Source organism: Hydra vulgaris, chromosome 03 (assembly GCF_038396675.1).
Source record: "Hydra vulgaris chromosome 03, alternate assembly HydraT2T_AEP".
In the NCBI taxonomy this organism is placed as follows: Eukaryota; Metazoa; Cnidaria; class Hydrozoa; order Anthoathecata; family Hydridae; genus Hydra; species Hydra vulgaris.
Genome location: NC_088922.1, coordinates 15,097,501 through 15,118,390, shown reverse-complemented (window position 1 = coordinate 15,118,390; position 20,890 = coordinate 15,097,501). Strand labels below are relative to the sequence as shown.

Sequence of the window (20,890 nt, the reverse complement as noted above, 5' to 3'; positions counted from 1 at the left end):
TTTTGTAAATTTTGATTTTGAATCTCACACTTAATAATTTTTGATTTTTATAAAAGTTAATTTTTTAAAATGATAAATGGCTAGAAAATGAGAACTGTCTGTATAAAAATGATCTGAAATATTTCCATTCACAGTGGCAAGAAAAATACTTAAATAGCAAAATAAATTTTAATGTTTTTACTTTATCAGTATAGAGTATTATAAAATAAAAGGAAAAAACCGGAAATGTGGTCAATCAAAAAATGATTGAGACATTATCAAATTCTATTTGCTACCAAAGACAGAAAAAATAAAAGCAATAACCCATACTACAATAGTTTTCAAGGAACTTCAATATCTGTGATAACAGTGAAAATATAATTGAAGAAAGCAGGGGTTGGTTGTTGAAAGAAAACCTTTAGTCCAAAATTAAAAAAAAAACAAAGTAGACAAAACTACACAATAAATAGACCGTAAATGTCTGGAAACGTTAAAGCTAAATGTCTGGAAAATACAAAGCTTTTATCTATACACACACTTACTCACACACACTCTTTCACACACACTCTCACACAAACACTCTCACACACAAACAAACACATATATTATATTATATAGTTATAGATATAGTATATGTGAAAATAATAAGATGTATCAATATGATGTAATAAATATTTAGAATATTTAGCTGAAGGAACATAACTTGCTTATTTAGTTTAGATTTTTAATCTAAAGTCCTTTTTTGATTGTTAATTCAGTTATTACTAAACTATAAAATAACATGAACCCTCCTAAATAAAATTAAAATGGTAGTGGTGTAGTGGTAGAGCGCTCAATGCAATACTGGTGTAGTGGTAGAGCACTCGCTTTATAGGCAAGAAGTTTTGCGTTCAATCCCCACCACATCCCTGTTAATACCATGATTTACTTGTTTCTCCGCACAGAGTCATTGTTTGCAAGAATTGTGTTTCTGATTAATAGAGTTGAGAGGTTGTAACCGCAACAAAGTAACCTCTTCAATTACTCAATTGTAGTGGCCTTTTCAACCATGGGGAGGTGAATAAAATAAAACAATAACCACGACAAAAAAACATTTTATTTTTTTCATGGGTATATATAGAATGTATAAACTTGAAATACTTGTTAAAGAAATCTCGTTCAGGCCTATTTTATATGATTCATGTTATTATTGACTAATAATAACAGCAAGTTTATAAGGAAAAAATAAATAACTATTAAACATTTGTAAGCCAAAAAAATGCAAAAATTTTTTATATTACATTTACAAAAAATAGATTTTCTTTACCTGTTTTATTCAAATGCTTGTTTACTGAGTTCAATTCGCTAACTTTTTCATTTTTTTTCTTTTTCTTTGCTATATATGCATACCAACCTAAAATAAAAATTTTCTTTTTTAAACAATTTCTTTAATAAATTGTAAATAAAAACATTAAAAATCAAACAAAAAAATGTTATAACAAAAAAAACAACCTTTTTTGATTTTATTGTAAAGACTATTAGCTGCAGTTACCAACAGATTTTCATAGTCAGTAAAAAGCGTGTGACCTAATATAGGTATTGAAGCTATCTGCAATAATAGAGTGTCTGTTTTAAACATTTTTCCAATACCAACAGCAAATACTTCAACACCTTTAAAAAATTATAAAGTTTATTTAAAATTCAAATATTTTTTCAAACCAGTTTTTCAAACAGTTGTCTGGGTTATGATGTTAAACTGATCCTATATTGGGGATTGGTTAATTATATTTGGGATTGGTTAATTGGGGCAGATTAATCTCTTTAGTCCTGATGAAGATAAATTACTTAAAAGAAAAAATTGTTCTGGTATAAAACCCCCAATTGAATTGTGGATAAGGATAGAAGTTCGAAAATCTTGTGTGGGAATCTTCCTAGTGGTAGTACCACAAAATAAAAATTTCCAGTCTTGATTTGCAAAACTGGTTAACTCCAGAAAAAGCACCCAATAATGAAAATTGATTCTTATCTTCCATAATATCATATAGCAATAAAGATATGGCATTATGGAATCTCTTCAAGACTATACAAGTATACTACCATGGCCATTGAAATTAAAAAAAAAGATAAACTTTATAAAAAATAAAACTCCAATCAATCACTACCCACACTTTCATTACTATAAGGTGTAAAAAACAAAATAAAACAAAAGTGAAAACATTGGTAAAACAAAGCAAACCTTGACTTTTTAATTTGTCAGCTATCTCATCTGCATTTTGTGAATAATGTGGAATTCCACCAAGAATAATGCAAAGTTGTTGAATGTTACTCTTTTTCTGCTCAGCTTGATAAATATTTTCATCAACAAATTTTAAAGCACTAGTCAGATTTCCTGTATCACCCATGTATCTATAGTAAAAACAAAAACCATTAAAAAAATATTTTTTTTACTAACTTTTCATGAATATTCAATTATTTATAATTTCGTTGATTAAGGTACAGGTACGAGCCCCAAAAACCACATGACTTTTTCTTTTGTCATATCTTTTGTACAAAACAAATAATTTAACGTTTTTTTGCTTTTTTATATGCTTTTATATGGTAAAAGTTCTTAACAGAGGTTTAGAAGTATTTTAGTATCTTTATTTTACTTTTTTTTTTTAGTAAAGTTTCTCTATATTTTAGTATGAAATCTCTAAAATCACATGGCTTATAATGTTTACAACTTTTTTGAAATTAGTTGTAACTTTCCCATATTTTGGATAAGCTTGTTACATTAAATTTCACTTCAGGTAGTACTTTGATTGCGAACTTATATTTTAGGGCTACAAATACCACATGGTTGGGACCCCAAAAACCACATGAGTCATTTTGGTTTAAAAAAAATCTAAATGATTTTACAAAAAATCAAGAATTAGAGTAGATTTGTAGTAGTTATAACAAGATTTCTGATGATAATGAATTTATAAAGAGATTTTATTTTACACTCTTGCATAGAGAGTAGGTTTAGTTCAGTTTAGTGAATTTTGATAATATTTTATTTTTAGGTAAGTATAAGTAGCATCAACAAAAAATTCAAAATGAAGTCACTAAATCCAAGTTCTAATGCTGAAGCACTTATAAATAGAAAAGCAACATTAGAAAAAAAAAAAAACAACTTAAAGTTGCTATTTAATGGTATAAAGAAAATAATGTAAGAAGACATGCTGCAATTAAAGCCAGACGATTCCCACTTATTAAAGATTGTGAAACAATAAACCGTAGACTTGATGGGAAAATAGTTAATGGTCTTGAAAAAAAGTACTGTACAATTCTCTTAGTGAAAGAAGAGATGTCAATTGTTCATACATTAAGAATAAAAGTTGGGCAATGCAAGGCCTAAACAAAGCAGAACTAACAAAACTTATCCTTGATGTTCTGAAAACTAGACAATACACAAATAAAAGGTTGGAAGGTGGGAAAAAATTTGCAGCATTATCAGCAAATGCAAAAAATGCTTTGACAAAAAAACTAGTATTTTTGTTTCTTATATATATTTTTAAAAGATAGTAAAAGACAATATGGTAAGAAAAGTTGTTACAGGAGTTGTAGCTTTGTTAGTAATGCTTTTTAACTTTATTATTATTATTATTTTGTTTCAAACGCAGGTTAGGTAAATTTCTCTGGATGTGCTTTAAAGCAAATAATCCAAGCTTAACACTAAAGCGACAAGGAAGTGTATCAATAAATAGAGCTCTTAATTGCATGTGTCCACCTTGGTATGAGTAAAAAGTGTTTTTGATTAAATTTTATAATATACACATGTTTCATTTAAAATTAACACAGAGCTACACTTTATTATTAGTTTATGTAGTGTTACTGTATTTTACATTCATTAAAAATAGTTCGAGCAAAACTGAGTTAAATATTGTTTTTCATGGTTGCCTTTAGACGCTCTTGCAGAAGAATTGATTGAAGTTGGCATTATGACTGAAGCCGAACAAAAGGAGACAGGTGAGTGGTCTGGAAAAACTAATATAGGGAGAATATTTAATCACAAAGAAACACCATAGCTCATCAATTTATGTGTTTTGAAGGTACTCCTGCTGGTCTTGTTTTTGCTGCAAAAGGGGAAACATGCTGTAAAATGATAAGAGAGAACTGTGAATGTGTCACCATACATCCTCCAGTATCTTTATCAGGTTGCTATCGCCATATCACCTTTTTTTCATGATTTCAAGATTGAAAAGATGATGTTTTATCATATTGTTTTATAATAATAGGAGACCTTTGAGTCTGTCAAGTACTCTTTGGTACTGTCGGAATAACTAATCAAATGGCTCCACAGCAAGCTGTGGCAAATATTCAACATCTTCTGATAACAACGTTATCTAAAAGATAAGGAAAAAAGAAAAAGGAATAAAGAGAAACAAAAAGAAACATTTTTATGGTGTAAAAATGAATGCAACTGTGGAGAAGGAGTGTGTCATGCCATAAAACTACAACAATGCTCTTCTTGCCACAATGTACAAAGGTCAGTCTGCGGAAAATTATCTTGTAAAGTGGATAGAAAGAAACGAATAATGATTTTAGCTGCTGCAGTAACCAACAATTCCCTCAAACATAAGACTATTGAGCATGAAAGTGAAGATACTAGCAGAAGGATTCACCAAGAAAGTGACCTTACAGTTCTTATGTCCATATTACCAATATGTGATATGGAAATAATTCCATTATGCTCAGTCAATTAGTTGATCAACTTAATTAAGAGTCAATAGTTTCAAGGATGCATAAAAACACTTTTAAATTATCTTAAAGACAAATAGAGCTATATGTAAAAATGTTTTTACAAACAACTAGTCAATCTTTAAGTATTTGTTAAAAGAAAAATAAATTTTAATAGAAAAAAGCAAAACTCTTTTTTAATATTGAGTTTTTGATCTGTATATATATTTTTTTGTTAATGGACCCCAAAAACCACACAGAAATACTGCATTGGTTAACCTAAAATATTTAAACTGTCTTTTTAACTTATTTTCTTTTGATTTTTTTGCAGAAGTATGACTTAAATCTTTACAAAAAACTTAATTTGCAAACTTAAATTAAAATTTCAAGTATTTATGGACTATAATGTCAAAAAAGTTTAAAAAATTTTAAATAACATATTCTAGTGTTTATAGTATAATTTTCATAAAATTATGCTAATTTGGTTATTTTTAACAGTTTCCTATCAAAAAACTTGTCAAATAAAAAAATCTATTTTGCTCCTTGATAAGACTTAATCTATGAGTTACAGGTACTAATGTGAGCGTGTGGCTTTTGGTGTCCATTAGTTTTTGTGGCCCGTCTGCCTGTACTAACTGTTTTGAAATGTACAAATATATTACAACTTTAAAAATGAATTAGTTTTCAGAAAAATTATCTTGTTAATTTCTGATTCGCATATATAATGTTTCTGGAAGTATTATCTAAAATTTTTGTTGAATCAGCATCAATTGAAACCAACCAATCAAAAGAGTTTTAATTAAAAGATAAGATTATTACCATGATTGTCATGATTGTATTCTGATTTATAAAAATTATCAAAAAAAAAAGAAGCAATATTAAAGTTATTTCAATATAAAGATTTTAAATTTTTTTTTTGTATATTCTTTATTATAAAAAAAATATTCAGGCTCACTTCATAGCTGAAATTCCTAATTGAACTTTTTGTTGATCTTTAGATAGCTGGACATCCATTTGCTGAAATTGTCCAAAAGAAACTACTCCCACAGAAATCTTGCTGTCATTCATCACCTTAGAAATAAAATCACCCATAAATTGTTGGATTACTGTAAACTCAAGTTCATCAACTGCACTAGAAACATCAACTAGCAGAATCAAATCATGAAATTTGGAAGGCGCTAAAAAAAATAAAAAAAAATAAACATTGCATTTACTTTTTAAAAAAATTTTTTTAGGAAGACACATTTAAGAAATATACATTATATTTACTATAAATTATTTATAATTTGATAGAAATTTAAGTAAGTTCAAAAAAAATTTAAATGCATAAATTCCTCACATTTTATATTTCCTGCAGAAATCAATTTTTCTTCAGATAACATCTTTTCTATTTGGTCTTGAGAGAGCAACAAATTTGTCATATTTAATACCAATTTCAATATATTTTTCTCAATCGATAAAAGTTGACCGTTATTCTGTTTACCTTCTGAATTATTTTCAGTCAGTGAATCTAGCAAACCTCTCTTTTTTCTTGATCTACTAATTTCATTATTAGATGTGTTGAGTTGAAATTTAGATTTAATTTTTCCTTTTTGATTATGTGGTCCATACTTTTTAGACATTTCTTTTTCATGTTTCTTATTTGTCAATTTTTTATTTTTTAACAACCAATAATCCTTTTCATTTCCCAAGGTGCTATTTTTTTTAGTGCTAATACTTTCTGTTTCTTGTGTTACGCTCTTATCCTTATTTATTGTAGCGCCACTAACAGAAAATCCTAAAAGATCTGTTACTGTATCAAACTTTTTTTCAGAGTACAATGCTTTAAACAAATCTGAAGCAGGTATAGTTTCATTAAAATTCAGAGAAGGAACTGGAATTGTTTCATTACCATTTTCTAAGTAATAAAAATGCTCTGTTGTTAGATTTTCTGAACTTTTATTCAATGCCATTGACTTAAATAATTCAATTTCTGACACATTGTAACTTTGTGATGCATTCAAATCAACATATCCTTTTTCAATCTGAACACGTTCAACGGGCTCATTTTTAGGCAACAAATTAGTCTCATTTTTTGAAAACATTACATTATTTGAAGAAAAGGAACTTGAAAAATCCTCTTTTTCATTTGAAATATGTGGAGAAGTATTGCTTTTTATTTTAGATTTGTATAAAAGTTTTTCATCATGATGTTCATCATCATCTGATGGATTTCCTTCTAAGGGAGATTCAAAATTGATTACATTTGAATCTCCTAAAAAACCTTTGTTCATTTTCTTTGAATGTTTGTGCTTAAATTTAGCTGTCACCTTCCTTAACTTTTTAAGGATTGCATAGCCAGATTTTAAATTCTGTTGTTGTTTTTTCTTTTCTTCTTTAACATCTGAAGATTGCTTTTGCTGAGATGCAGAACGATGTTTAACTTTACTGATTAGATCAAAGATGCTTGCTTTGTCAACAATAATTTTTTTAGACTTACATTTGAAACTAGGAATGCAGCGTTTTTCATAATTTCGGTCTGAACCTTCATCAGGGTATGTGAGTTGATTTTTTATAGGTACAGCATAAATAGGGCCTCCGTGCTCATGCTCACCAAATGTTGAATGTGGATTTTGCATTTGTATAATAGCAGTATTATCAAAGTAACCATTTGGGTGATAGCCATTATGCATTTGGCTGGTAGTTAAAATCTCATATGGGTTCTGCCCATGACATGGTGGTGGAGGTTTTATTATTACAGGAACAGGAAGAGGATTTTTGTGCTCACAATCTCTTTCATAGTGTATTTCACCATGGTATGGACCTTCTCCTCCTAAACCAGATTCACCATGATGCCCTAAAAAAAATTTAACAAATGTACATATATATGTATATATATATATATATATATATATATATATATATATATATATATATATATATATATATATATATATATATATATATATATATATATATATAAAGTATATTAGGCGAGATGATGTTTTTGTCTCAGTGTCCCAATTATTGCCAGTTCATTTTATCTTAAAATGCATATTGTGATGGTTTATTAATGAAGATCCATCATCTGGATCACATGATTGACCTAAGATGAAGCTTTATCTTTGTCAACTCTGAGAAATTCTAAAATTGTCTTTAAATCAGGAAGCCAAAGACCAAAACAAAGAAAAGATTAAAGGCTGTGATAAGTAGAAAAAAAATCGGAACTATGGTTGCATATTACTATGGTTACATAACCATAAATTCAATTATGATTCAAGAATTGCTTTAGTTTAAAGAACTTTACAATTATTTTGTTTTTTAACAAACTTTAAGTAACTAATTACATAGCAAATTGCATTCAAAAATTGTGTTAATTGAAAACTTATTGAGTTAGTTAAGGGTTAGTGATGATTTTGGTGATCAAAGTGATATTTATGATGACCACTATGATGTTAATGGTGATCATGGTAATAATCATGATAACCAACTTCAACTTTATATGGGTTTCATTTACAGTAAAGACTGGTCATGATTTTTAAATAACTGTAATTATAGCTCTAATCTGATTAACTATTGAAACATTTAATCATTGATATTGTCTTCAGCCATACTCTTTTCGTAAATATTTTGAGGAATAACTGAAATTTTTGCTACCACCAGTAATTAAGTTTTAAATAATGTTTTATATCTTGCTTTACATATTGCATTAAAAAGATTTTGCAGCTTCAGAATAATTGAATGTATTAAACACATTTTTCTTTTTTTAGTTGTTTTTCTATATTTGATACATCATTAATTTTCTCAATTTAAAAATTAGGGCAATTATGTTAAATTACTTTTATAACATTTTTTCTTATTTTTCATATTCATGGTTTTGTCAAACAATACATTTAGGTTAATAGATTAGGTTTTATTGCATTAAAAAGGTTGCTCCTTAACAAAGAACTTACTTTAGTAACCTAAAATTAGAAATTTCTTCTTCACAAAGAAGTTACCTTAGTAACCTAACATTATGACAATTCAAAGTTACTGTAATTTTCTTTTTCATTATTTCACATTCTGCTCTTTATTCTATAAATTCATTTTTAAAAGAATTTGGCTTCAATATGTTCCTACCTCTTTGACCAATGTGTTGTGGATCCATATTTGGTCCACAATAATATATTGGGTGTGCTTCAGATGGATGAGCCATGCAATGTTCACCTCCAAAATCATGCCCATGTTCTTGTTCTCTGTAACATGAGTCACCATGATGGCAGCCTGAAAGAAAAGCTACAACTTTATTTTTCCGTTTTTTTGTTTGTACAATCATTTATATTTAACATTTATTTCAGCATTCATTTCATTCATTAATAAGAAACTAAATTAATAGATCATATTAACTTTTAAGAACTCTATTATAAGTTTTGCATAAATTATATACATAATTTTTATACATTCATGCTCGTGATGTGCTTCATCAGAATGATGATGTCCATGGTTGCAACAGTGATCACATTCTTCGTCATTGTGATGTTCTCCACAATGGTCACTATCATCCTTATCATCTTCATCACAATGATGATGAAAAGGCACATCACTATGATAATCAGGGCAATGTTTACAGTGCCCAGAATGACAAAAACTGTTCAGGAGTTCAGGACTGTGAAGTAAGCTAAATTATAAACATAAATATATATAATTTAATTTCTACAAAATTTTAATAATCTTAACAGTTTATTTTAAGAAATTTACCCAAATGAATGAAGCCCTCTGCTGTATAAATCACATTTTCCACCAACGCATTTTTGATGTTTCCAATTTACAACTAATTGTCATATAATTTGTCATAAATATATAAATAAATAAAACAAATAAACTGTATAAAATAACTAATAAAAGAAGTTGGTTAAAAACTTTTAAATAATCTTTAGTAAAATTTTTATATATAATACTAAAATATGCACAAAAATAGTCTAAATAATTACCTGGAGGTCTATCACAAGAGATATACATTCTTGTCTGCAAAGCATACGGGACAAATGGAAAAACTTGCATTAGTTGATGCTTATTAGAGTATGGAGATTGTGGAGGGCGAATATACTTTTGAACAACATGTTTAGACTTTAAATGTTGTGTCAAAGACTGAGCTGGCTGGTGTAATATAATATTGACCTTTGATATAAATGATGAACTATTTTTTTTGTCGCTATTTTTACCATTGTTTACAAAAAATTTTTTTTTGTATTTTTTTCCCTCCTTATGATATTCATCAATTTTCAAACTTTCTTTCATGTTATTTACAGTAGTAGAATTTTGATTTGATTCTTTTTTAACCTTATTTTTGTAGGTTTTCTTAATAAAAACTCTTGTACCACTTTCTTTTAATGTATTAGTTTCGTTATAAAGTCCCCTTTCACTTTCTCCTGACTCTCCGCTATCTCCACTGTAGATCTCTTCTTCTGCTTTCAGAGTAGTATTATCATTTATGCTTTTATTTGATGATTGTGTCAGCATTGTTGTTAGTAATTTTTTTGTAGAATTATGGTGAATTTGCATTTTTTCATTTTTAATATTACCTTTTTTCTCATTTAATTTGATTCCTAAATTATTGTTTTCAATAACATTTTCAAGAACAAGTTTTTCGTTGTTAGAGCTTTTACTTTCTATTTCAGAATCAAAATCTTTTTGCCAATCATTTTCTTTATCACTATTTTTTCCAAGATCACCATCATCAAAAAACTTAAATATAACTGGAAGTTTTTTTATAACTGAATATTTCCCTTGCTTCAATAATCCGCCACTTTTTAAGATGTCATCTTTACGATCACTATCCCGATCCATTTTATTTAATTCTAAACCTTCGTAGATTGCATTATAATTCTTATTATTAGTCGAGTGTTCAATTCCTTCAAACAAATTTGCGTTTTCTGAAATCAGACCGTTGTATAAACTGCCACCATTCGTTACAGGAGAAATTGGAGTATTTAAAATTAGATTGTTAGCAACACCATTGTTAAAACCATGTGAAATTCGAGGCCCTGGGGGATAAAAATCTCTGAACTTTGAACCTTGAAAGGAATTTTGCCATGGTAAAACAACACTCGGTGTTTCAGAAGCTTCATTCTGGAGAATCTTATCTAGAGAAAGTGTTGTTGGTTGAGCTCGGAAATGAGGTTCATCTTCATATGGAGTTAAAAAGTTAATAGGAACAGGATTTTCAACTGAATCAACAATTTTTATGTTAGGAGGATAATGATTGGAATTTAAATTTGGAACAGTTGGAATATTTGAAACTCCAACTTTAAAGGAGTTTACAACATGATTAATAGGTCGTATTCTTATTTTTTCTGTGTAAAGTCCAGGATTAAGAGCAGGATTATTAACAGAATAAATGTCAGGATCGATTGCAGAATTAATTGGACCAAAAGTGTTTGAATTGTGACAAAGTGGCACATACGGTATGTCTACACCATCAACAACTGGTTCACAATTTTTGTTATAAAAGTTTTTACTATTTACATCAAAATAATTTGGTTTAGTATGCACTTGTAAGGATGGTGTTTTTATTTTAAACACTGAATTTGAAATTGGGATAGTTTCTTCCATAGACTTATTAAAATGAATTGTAACTTTCTCAGGAGATAAACTTTTATCCTCAATTACGGGTATTGGCTGAGGGGCAAGACCAATGTCATCAACAGCACCTAACTCTACGTTATATGAATCAGATGTCTTATTCCAATTAAACTGTTTACTCAAAGAGTTAGAAGTTGTAATACCTGAATTTGTTTCAAAAGAAAAATTATCATTAGGCAGCGTTTGGTTAGTTGTTTTTTCTATTTGTTTTCCCAATACATTCCCAAGTGGCAATAAAGGTCTGTAACTAGCAACATCTAAATGTGACTCAATGTTGTTGATGTGCTTTTGCGATATTGCTTGTGCATTTTCTAAAGCACTTATGAGGTCTTCTTTTGTTTCTTGAAGATTACTACCAACATCAGCAATTTTGTTTAACTCAAGGTCGCTCTCATCTTTTTCAGTAGAATTGCTCAGCTCTTTGTCAAGATTGTATTTTTCTTCATCGTTGCTTTTTAAATTGAATGTGTTATTGTGGTCATTTATCTGTGATTTATTTAACTTACTGTCAATTTCTTTCAACTTAACTAAATATGGAGATAAACGATGGATTAAATCTTCGTATTCTTTTGAACTGTTTTTTTCAGCTGCTGCTGACAATTGTTTTAAAGCCATTTCAAGGGATTCTAAATTTTTGCTTGAATCTTTATCTACCTTTACCTTCTGCTGCTTTTTGCTTTTTTTATTATTTGCAATATTTGTTATTTCAAGATCATCATATACCTCTTTTTTAAGCATGTGCTCTAACCTTTTGCTATCTTCGCTATTAGCTAGGTACTTGTTAATTATATAATCTTCATCTATGGCTGGCTCTTTTAATTGATGCCACTGATTTGGAGAAATGTGATTAGGATAAAATGAATCAGATGTTTTTAAGTTAGATGAATGTAAGAGGTTGCCCTTTTGTAAAACTAGATATGCTTTTTTCAAAAAATTAAGTTGTGTATCATAATTTTTTGAGCGTTTTTTTGCTTTCTCAAACTTTAATGATAAAGGACTTTTATACTTATGAACATGATTCTTGTGTTCACTATTTTTTTCATTTATAAGACTATTGTAAATATGAACAAGTCCGTTAATTGTACGACGTACTTGGTTACGCCGAGTCATATCATGGGCATGCTTTTTTTTCAAGTGAAAAAATAAACTTTCCCTTTTTTCTCCACTATTTGCTATATCTTTTAAAAAATGTTTAAAAGATCTTAAATGATCTACATCAAGTGGCTCATCACGTTTGTTGTCCTGGTAATCTTTATCACGATTCTCCTGAAATCTTTCACTGCTTTTCACTCTATGGTTTTTATAAAACTGTTTATTGCTAAAACCATCATCAGATCTTGCGTGAAGATGAAAAGCATCTTTTTCATTCAACTCATGAGGTAAATCTTCATCAAGATCATCGTGGTAATTTAAATTTCTCTCATCTGAATACTTTACATCATCTCTACTATTCTTTTCTGGATGATGATAACCATGTTTAATTTTATCTCCATTTCCAAATTCTGGGTTTTGTTGATTATACTCATGGTCATCATAGTCATTACCTGGAGTATGAAAATCATCAATGGGAGTAGCTTTGTATTCTTTTTCAGCAGTAGAAAACTCAGGTTCATTTTCATAATCATAGATTTTTGAATTAGGTACTTGTGTTAACTCTTCTTCTTCATTCCATTTATCATCTTCCATCTTCCTTCTATTTTTTCCATAGTGGCGCATTTCTTCATGTAAAATTTTATCAACATCTCTCTCTTTACTGAAAATATCGCCTATTTGGGGATCTTTCAACTTTACTTTATGATATTCATTTTGTTTATTGTCATATTCATTGCTATCATAGTCTTGTTTAAAATTTTCTTCATTTAGTTTTGAACTTTCTTCATCTAGTTTTGAACTTTCTTCATCTAGTTTTGAACTTTCTTCATCTAGTTTTGAACTTTCTTCATCTAATTTTGAACTTTCTTGTTTTGAATTTACTTCATCTTCTTTTATATTATCTTCATCTTGTTTTAAACTATCTTCATCTATTTTTGTATTTTCTTTATCTAGTTTTGTATTTTCTTCATCTGTTTTTTCTTTGAATTTTTTATCTTCTTTGTCTTCTTTTCTTTTCCCATCATTTATATTTTCATTAAACAACCAATCAAACTTAGAAGCACCACTGCTTGTTGATTTTCGAGCATCACTAAGCAACGAGCGTACTTTAGAATTATTTATTACAAGTGCGCTTGGCTTAATTTTACTAGAACTCAGATCAGAACTCCATTTTATATCTTCTTCTTTAAATATATTTTTATGTAAGTCTTTAGCTAAAGGGTTTGAATTAATAGCACTCTCTCTAGATAGTTCAGATTTACTAGGAGCTACATCAATACCCAGTTCTTGCTCTTTGTTCCTAGTTGTCCCTGCTACTATTGGATGATTAGCTGTATTTATCATAGGAATATTTATTGAATCATCTGATACTGGATTAAAATTTGTAAGAGAAAAACTTTCTTCCGTTTTGTCATCATGTTTAAATATTTTGGATGATTGAGTAATAGAATTTTGGGAGGAAGTTCCAGGTAATTGAAGTATAGAAGATTTACCACCACCATTTAAATTCAAGTCAAACACAGTTGTTTTTGTTCCTATTTGTGAAGATCGAAGTAAAGGTAAGCCATTTAAAGTTGGACCCAACATTGGTGGCAATGGACTGAAAGATTCTGGTTGAGCAGCCCTCATATGTGAAATATCAATTCTTTCCATGCTTCCAGTACCATCAGTCCCAATTATTTCTGGAAGTTCTGCTCTACTGACAAAATTATTTTTCACTGGATTTTGAACTTCAATAGCAGTACTAATATCATCTACAACAGAGTGACTGAAAGGGATAGAATTCTTTCTTTTCCCAACAACGGAAGTATTAGACTTCATTTTGATAAGGTTCGGAAGCTTTTTCAGCTTACTTACCGAAGTTTTTTTAGACACAAAGCTACGAGAATTTTTTTTTTCAAAAGAAAGCAAAGATTCTTGATTCTGAAATCTTGAGTCAACATTTCTAAAATGGCTTGGAAGAGCAGATGCAAAATCATGAAACTGATTAATAATTGAATAAGGGGTTATTTGGTGGTTTTTGAGAGCTTTATACCCTCTTTTGTTCTTTTTGTTTACATCACCTAGTATTTTTTTAATTGTTTTTTTATCAGCTATTTGACTCATTTCATTTTCTAAATCTCTCTTTTTTCTGTACAATACAACACTTTCTAACTGCAAACTTTCTTTGGAAGTTTTTCCAATATCAGCAGTTTCATCAGATGATGGAATGTCCAAATGACGATCATGAGTTTTTACATCATTATTACTCTGCTGTGAATCTGGAACAGAATCATTTACATGTGCAAGAAAATTAATATCAGTTGCTTTATTTTTCATCACTAAAACCGCACTGCTGTTGAAAATTTTATTTACTTTTTCAAAGTTATTATTAAATAATGATTCAGTCAGATGATTGCTTACTAGGTGATCAGTAATATTTGACTCTTCTTTTTCTTTATTTATTTCATTAAATGTTTTATTGGTAGAGAAAGCTCCTACAAAAAGATATGTTAAAAGTAAAAAACTGTTTAAAGTTTGTCATCAATATATTCTCTGCCATCATCATCACATCATCATCATCATCATCATCATCATCATCATCATCATCATCATCATCATCATCATCATCATCATCATCATCATCATCATCATCATCATCATCATCATCATCATCATTATCATCATCACCATCATGATCATGATGATCAAAAAGATATGTTAAAAGTAAAAAACTGTTTAAAGTTTGTCATCAATATATTCTCTGCCATCATCATCACATCATCATCATCATCATCATCATCATCATCATCATCATTATCATCATCATTATCATCATCATTATCATCATCACCATCATGATCATGATGATCAAAAAGATATGTTAAAAGTAAAAAACTGTTTAAAGTTTGTCATCAATATATTCTCTGCCATCATCATCACATCATCATCATCATCATCATCATCATCATCATCATCATCATCATCATCATCATCATCATCATCATCATCATCATCATCATCATCATCATCATCATCATCATTATCATCTTCATCATCATCATCATCATCATCATCATCATCATCATCACCATCATTATTATCATCATCATCATCATCATCATCATCATCATCATCATCATCATCATCATCATCATCATCATCTTCAACAGTGTAAGCTCAAATTTTATCTTAAAAAATATTTTAATTCTGGTTTTTGATGGTGCATCAAATTAGATCACAAAGAAAGTAAAAAGAGATTATCCTGTTCTACAACTTCAACCTTTATTTCCCATTTAATTATAAATGGTTTGTTAATTCATAGAACATATAGCAGGGGTGGATCTAGAGGGTATTCTGCGATGCCCAGGTTTCACTCTTAATATTGCAACAATTTATAAATCCTCTTAATAATTAAAAACAAAAGTAAACTTATAGTAAACAAATATATATAGACATATATATAAAAAAAATATTGACGGCTTCGATGTTATGAGGAATTCAAACAAAACAAATAAAAAAAAGCTCTTCTCCGCTATGCTTAAAAAACTGCTTTGAACATACTTCAGGATTCATTTTTTGAGTAAACAGAACGGAGAGAAACCTTTTAATCAAACGTTTTTAGAATGATTTTGTTTTGTTTACCGTAAATAAAGCCGAAAAATTCCTATTTATTTCAGGATTCATTTGACCTGTTTATACGGTAGACAGCAAATAATATTTGCAGGGACGTTTGATAAAAAAAGTTTTCTTGGTTCTATTTTGCAAAAAAGCCTTAATTATTTGAATGAAGCTTTAATTACTAAATAAAGCGAATGTAGTTAAAAAGTTAACTTGAGTGGATTTAGCAACTTTTATAAAAGAAGTTTATCTTCATTTACAACTATGGACTCATTGCTATTAAATGCTAATAAAGCCAAGTACTTGTCTAAATTTACACTTACAAGGCAAAGCTAATTATTATAAATAATTATAAAGAAAGAGTCATATATATATATATATATATATATATATATATATATATACATATACATATATACATATAAATATATATATATATATATATATATATATATATATATGTATATACATATACATATACATATATACATATATATATACATATATATATACACATATATATAAATACATATATATATATATATATATATATATATATATATATATATATATATATATATATATATATATATATATATATAAAGGGTGGTTAAATTTTAAGGTCCGATGTTGAATGTGAACCAAACCTAAACGTAAATTATTATTCTGTATTTAATGTGTCATTTCTCAATTTCAGACTGACTCAATTTGAACCATGGAAAGTTACACAATTGAGCAAATGCGTTAAAGTTATTCAGGCCTATTATGAAAATGGGCGTTCAAATCAAAATGCATATCGTGCACTTCGTGAGTTTTTCGGTCAATTTAATCGTCCAAATGTGCGTACAATCGGAAAAATCGTGCATAAATTTGAGCAAACCGGGTCTGTAGGAGATGTGAAAAGACCAGCGCATGCTCATACAGCTCGTACTGCCGAAAATATCGCTACTGCTTGCGACAGTGTGGCTGAAGAGCCGTCCACATCAACTCGTTGTCGTAGCCAACAATTGCACCTCTCACGCTCGTTGATGATGAACATTATGCATAAAGACTTGCATTTACACGCTTACAAGGTGCAGTTGACCCAAGAACTAAAGCCCACTGACCATCTCAAACGTCGTCAATGGTCAGAATGGTGGCAAGAAAAGGCAACCATCGATGATCAATTTCCGACGAAAATTATCTTCAGTGATGAGGCCCATTTTCACCTTAGTGGCTTTGTCAACAAGCAGAATTGCCGCATTTGAGCGAATGTTAATCCGAGAGTGATTGTCGAAAAATCAATGCACCCACAAAGAGTGACTGTTTGGTGTGGTTTATGGGCTGGCGGCATCATCGGACCATATTTTTTCTAAAATGATGCCGGTCTGGCAGTTACTGTGAATGGTGTTCGCTATCGGGAGATGATAACGAACTTTTTATGGCCCGAATTGGACCATATGGATGTGGAGGATATGTGGTTTCAACAGGACGGTGCCACTTGCCACACAGCTAACAAAACAAAGGCTCTTTTGCTTGAAAAATTCAATCGCCGTGTTATCTCACATGGTGGCGATGTCAATTGGCCGCCAAGATCATATGATTTGACACCGTTAGACTTCTTTCTTTGGGGGTATTTAAAAGAAAAAGTGTACGTTGATAAGCCAGCAACAATTCAAGAGCTAAAGGATGAGATAATTCGGCACATTAACGGCATAGAACCTCAATTATGCTTCAGCGTCATCGAAAATTTGCACCATCGGATGGAGGTGTGCCGCCGAGGTCGCGGCGCCCATTTGGCCGATATTTTATTCCATACATAATTGAATCATACCATATTATCATAATAAAAAGATGTTACAATAAATTCCTTAATAATTTGTGTTTTATTCAAATTTAACATCGACCCTTAAAATTTAACCACCCTTTATATATATATATAAATATATATATATATATATATATATATATATATATATATATATATATATATATATATATATATATATATATATACATATATATGTATGCTTCCTGATGAACCTACTGATGAAGAAACATTATGTTGAAGATAAAAGTTAGATAAGTGTTTTTACTAATTTATTGCTCTGTACTTTAAGAACATTGAGCACTCTATTTGTAGAATACACTGACATAATTTATATATATATATATATATATATATATATATATATATATATATATATATATATATATATATATATATATATATATATATAAACAATTTTAAAATGCATTCTACAAAATAGAGTGCTCAATGTTCTTTTAAAAATAAAAAGTATTCAAAAGATGCCATGCTGTCAAAATATATATGGGAATTTAAAGATAGAAATATTGATGATTTTATACTGAATTGGTCCATCCTTAAAACAGTGCCTGCATATAACAATATTTCCATAAAATGTATACTATGCCTACAAGAAAAATTACACACGCAAATCAAGAATGTTTATTAAACAAAAAATTGGAATAAATTTCTAAATGCAGGCACGAAAATAAGTCTTTCCTAAAAAACTATAAAAATAAATGAGCTCAAATAATAGATACATTAAGTCCTTGTTTTAAAAAATATTTTTTTAAAAAAGCATAAGTAAAATTCCACAAATGTGTAAAAATTTACAGTAGTTAAGACATTTGCGACTTTCTGTAATTTAATTTTTGGTATAAATTGAAGTTTTATTAATTTGATCATTCATTTCTGATGAGTCTTTAATGATGAAACTCAGTGTTAAATGAGGAACATTTTCGTTAAGTGATTTTCTACTAATATATATATATATATATATATACATATATATATATATATATATATTATATATATATATATATATATATATATATATATATATATATATATATATATATATATATATATATATATATATATATATATATATACACACATATATATATATTAAAAATAAAGTAAGATATATGTATTCAAAATTAATTGATATGCAAAATTAATTGATACATGTCAAACTAGATGGGCTCAAAAACATAGAGGTCTAGATGTTTTCACTCTACAGAAGTAATAAAATACAACAAAGGAAGAAATTTTAGTATTGATACATTTTCTAAAGCCTATTGTTTTTAAATGTTATGACAAATTTTTCCTTGATTAAATTAAAAACACTGTGCATAAATGCTTTTCAAGCAAAGGAAAGAATCCTGAAATGGAGGTCTAACTTTAGGCAACATGAAAAATATCAAAGTGTTAATTGCTATGGCTTACCTTCTCTTTGGTGCACTTAGTTAAGTGAGTTAGATGAGTGTTAAATGTTTAATTTATGAACAGAAAAGCCTAGACATCACTTTTAACTAGTTTATTTTAGATAAGTAACTAAAATTATTAGTGATAAGTAGACAGAATTTTTACCCTAATAGTTGGAAGAAACAGCATTAAACCTCACCCCCCATCCCCATTTCAAGACTCCCCCTCTACCCCCTCGAGGGGGTTGCTTTAAAAAAAAACTAAATAGGCATCACCCATAAAAATCCTGCATACCCCACTGTATAAAGTATATGAAAAGTATACACAACATATAAAAATACAAATCAAACCTTCTTTAGTTAACTTGAGAGCGTCTATTCCATCTGTTTCATGAGAAAGGTCTAACTTCACTTCATTAACATTGCTTACATGGTTTGTGTAATGTTGTTCCTTAATTATTCAAAACATTGATAGTAAAAAAACAAAATTAACTATTAAAAATTTTTTTTTTTAATGAAAATAGCAAAAGAAAAAAAAAAAAAAAAATGTTAAACCTGTGAAATATGAGTAACATGTTGAGGTATTTGAAATAATGACCTATCTCCAAACAGCACTGTATTTGAATGAGATTGAGAATAATTTTCATTTGAAGAAAAAATATGAAGTGAATCATCCTTTTTAAAGATGTCAGACAAGCCATTCTCTAAAAAAGTAAAAAACTTACAATCTGCCACTTTTCTTGATTTTAATTTGAAATGAGTAAAAGTTAGTTATAATGAGTCATAAAATAATATTCTTGAAAAAAATCAGACATAATTGTATAACTATGGTGTGTATGGTATAACTATGGTGTGTATATATATATATATATATATATATATATATATATATATATATATATATATATATATATATATATATATATATATATATATATATATATATATATATATATATATATATATATGTATATGCAGTAGTGGTGTAGTAGTAGAGCGTTTGCTTCATAAGCGAGAGGTTCGGAGTTCGATTTCTGCTACGTCTCTGGTAGTACCGTGCTCAACTTGTTTCTCCACGCAGCGGCCTTGTTAGTCAAGGTTCGTGTTTTGGAGTTAGAGAGTTGAGAGAGGGTTATGACCACAAGTAGCCTCCTCATCTGTAGTGAAATTAAAAAAAAAATTAATGAATTATAAAAATATATATATATATATATATATATATATATATATATATATATATATATATATATATATATATATACATGAGATTGATATCTAGTAAATTTTTGAAGGTTAAAGGTGAAGGAACCTTTAACCTTCAGAAGTGTTTGTATTCTTTCTTATATAGAGTGAACCAGAAATGTGCCAGTCAAGTCAACATTTTTAGTCCATGAGTTAATAATCTCTTCAACTGTTGCTTGTTGCAATCTTTTTTCTTTTTTATGTTAGATTTAATAATTAACTACAAATTCTTGAGAGGGTTCATGCCTGGGCTATTGCCCAGTCATGGTAAAACATCAATACCCTCAGAAGTCAGATACTGGGCAACTCTAAGCCCCTTATGGCAAGGTGCTCCATTATGCATAAAAATTAAATCTCCAACACCCTGAAATCCTTTCTTTGCAGCCCAATCCTTCAACTATAGAAAGAGACGCTTCTCCAACACAGTCTTGAACTGGTCCTACCTCATTGTACCCTCTACAACATACAACTTACCCAAACCAAA

The 20,890-nt window shown here is 28.8% G+C and overlaps 1 protein-coding gene across 11 annotated transcripts in view; it reads right to left on the bottom strand.

Moving 5' to 3' along the window:
- Positions 1 to 20,890, bottom strand: part of LOC100201507 (uncharacterized) — a 95,698-nt gene that overhangs the window by 3,110 nt on the left and 71,698 nt on the right. For all 11 annotated transcript variants that reach the window (XM_065792435.1, XM_065792427.1, XM_065792430.1 and 8 more), the window contains 11 exons: positions 19,720 to 19,868; positions 19,516 to 19,615; positions 9,609 to 14,828; positions 9,376 to 9,448; positions 9,078 to 9,295; positions 8,758 to 8,901; positions 5,999 to 7,495; positions 5,615 to 5,837; positions 2,195 to 2,364; positions 1,471 to 1,629; positions 1,286 to 1,372 (listed from right to left, as the gene is read on the bottom strand). In XM_065792435.1, the coding sequence (XP_065648507.1) occupies positions 1,286 to 1,372; positions 1,471 to 1,629; positions 2,195 to 2,364; positions 5,615 to 5,837; positions 5,999 to 7,495; positions 8,758 to 8,901; positions 9,078 to 9,295; positions 9,376 to 9,448; positions 9,609 to 14,828; positions 19,516 to 19,615; positions 19,720 to 19,868 (8,040 nt within the window). The remainder of the gene's footprint in view (positions 1 to 1,285; positions 1,373 to 1,470; positions 1,630 to 2,194; positions 2,365 to 5,614; positions 5,838 to 5,998; positions 7,496 to 8,757; positions 8,902 to 9,077; positions 9,296 to 9,375; positions 9,449 to 9,608; positions 14,829 to 19,515; positions 19,616 to 19,719; positions 19,869 to 20,890) is intronic.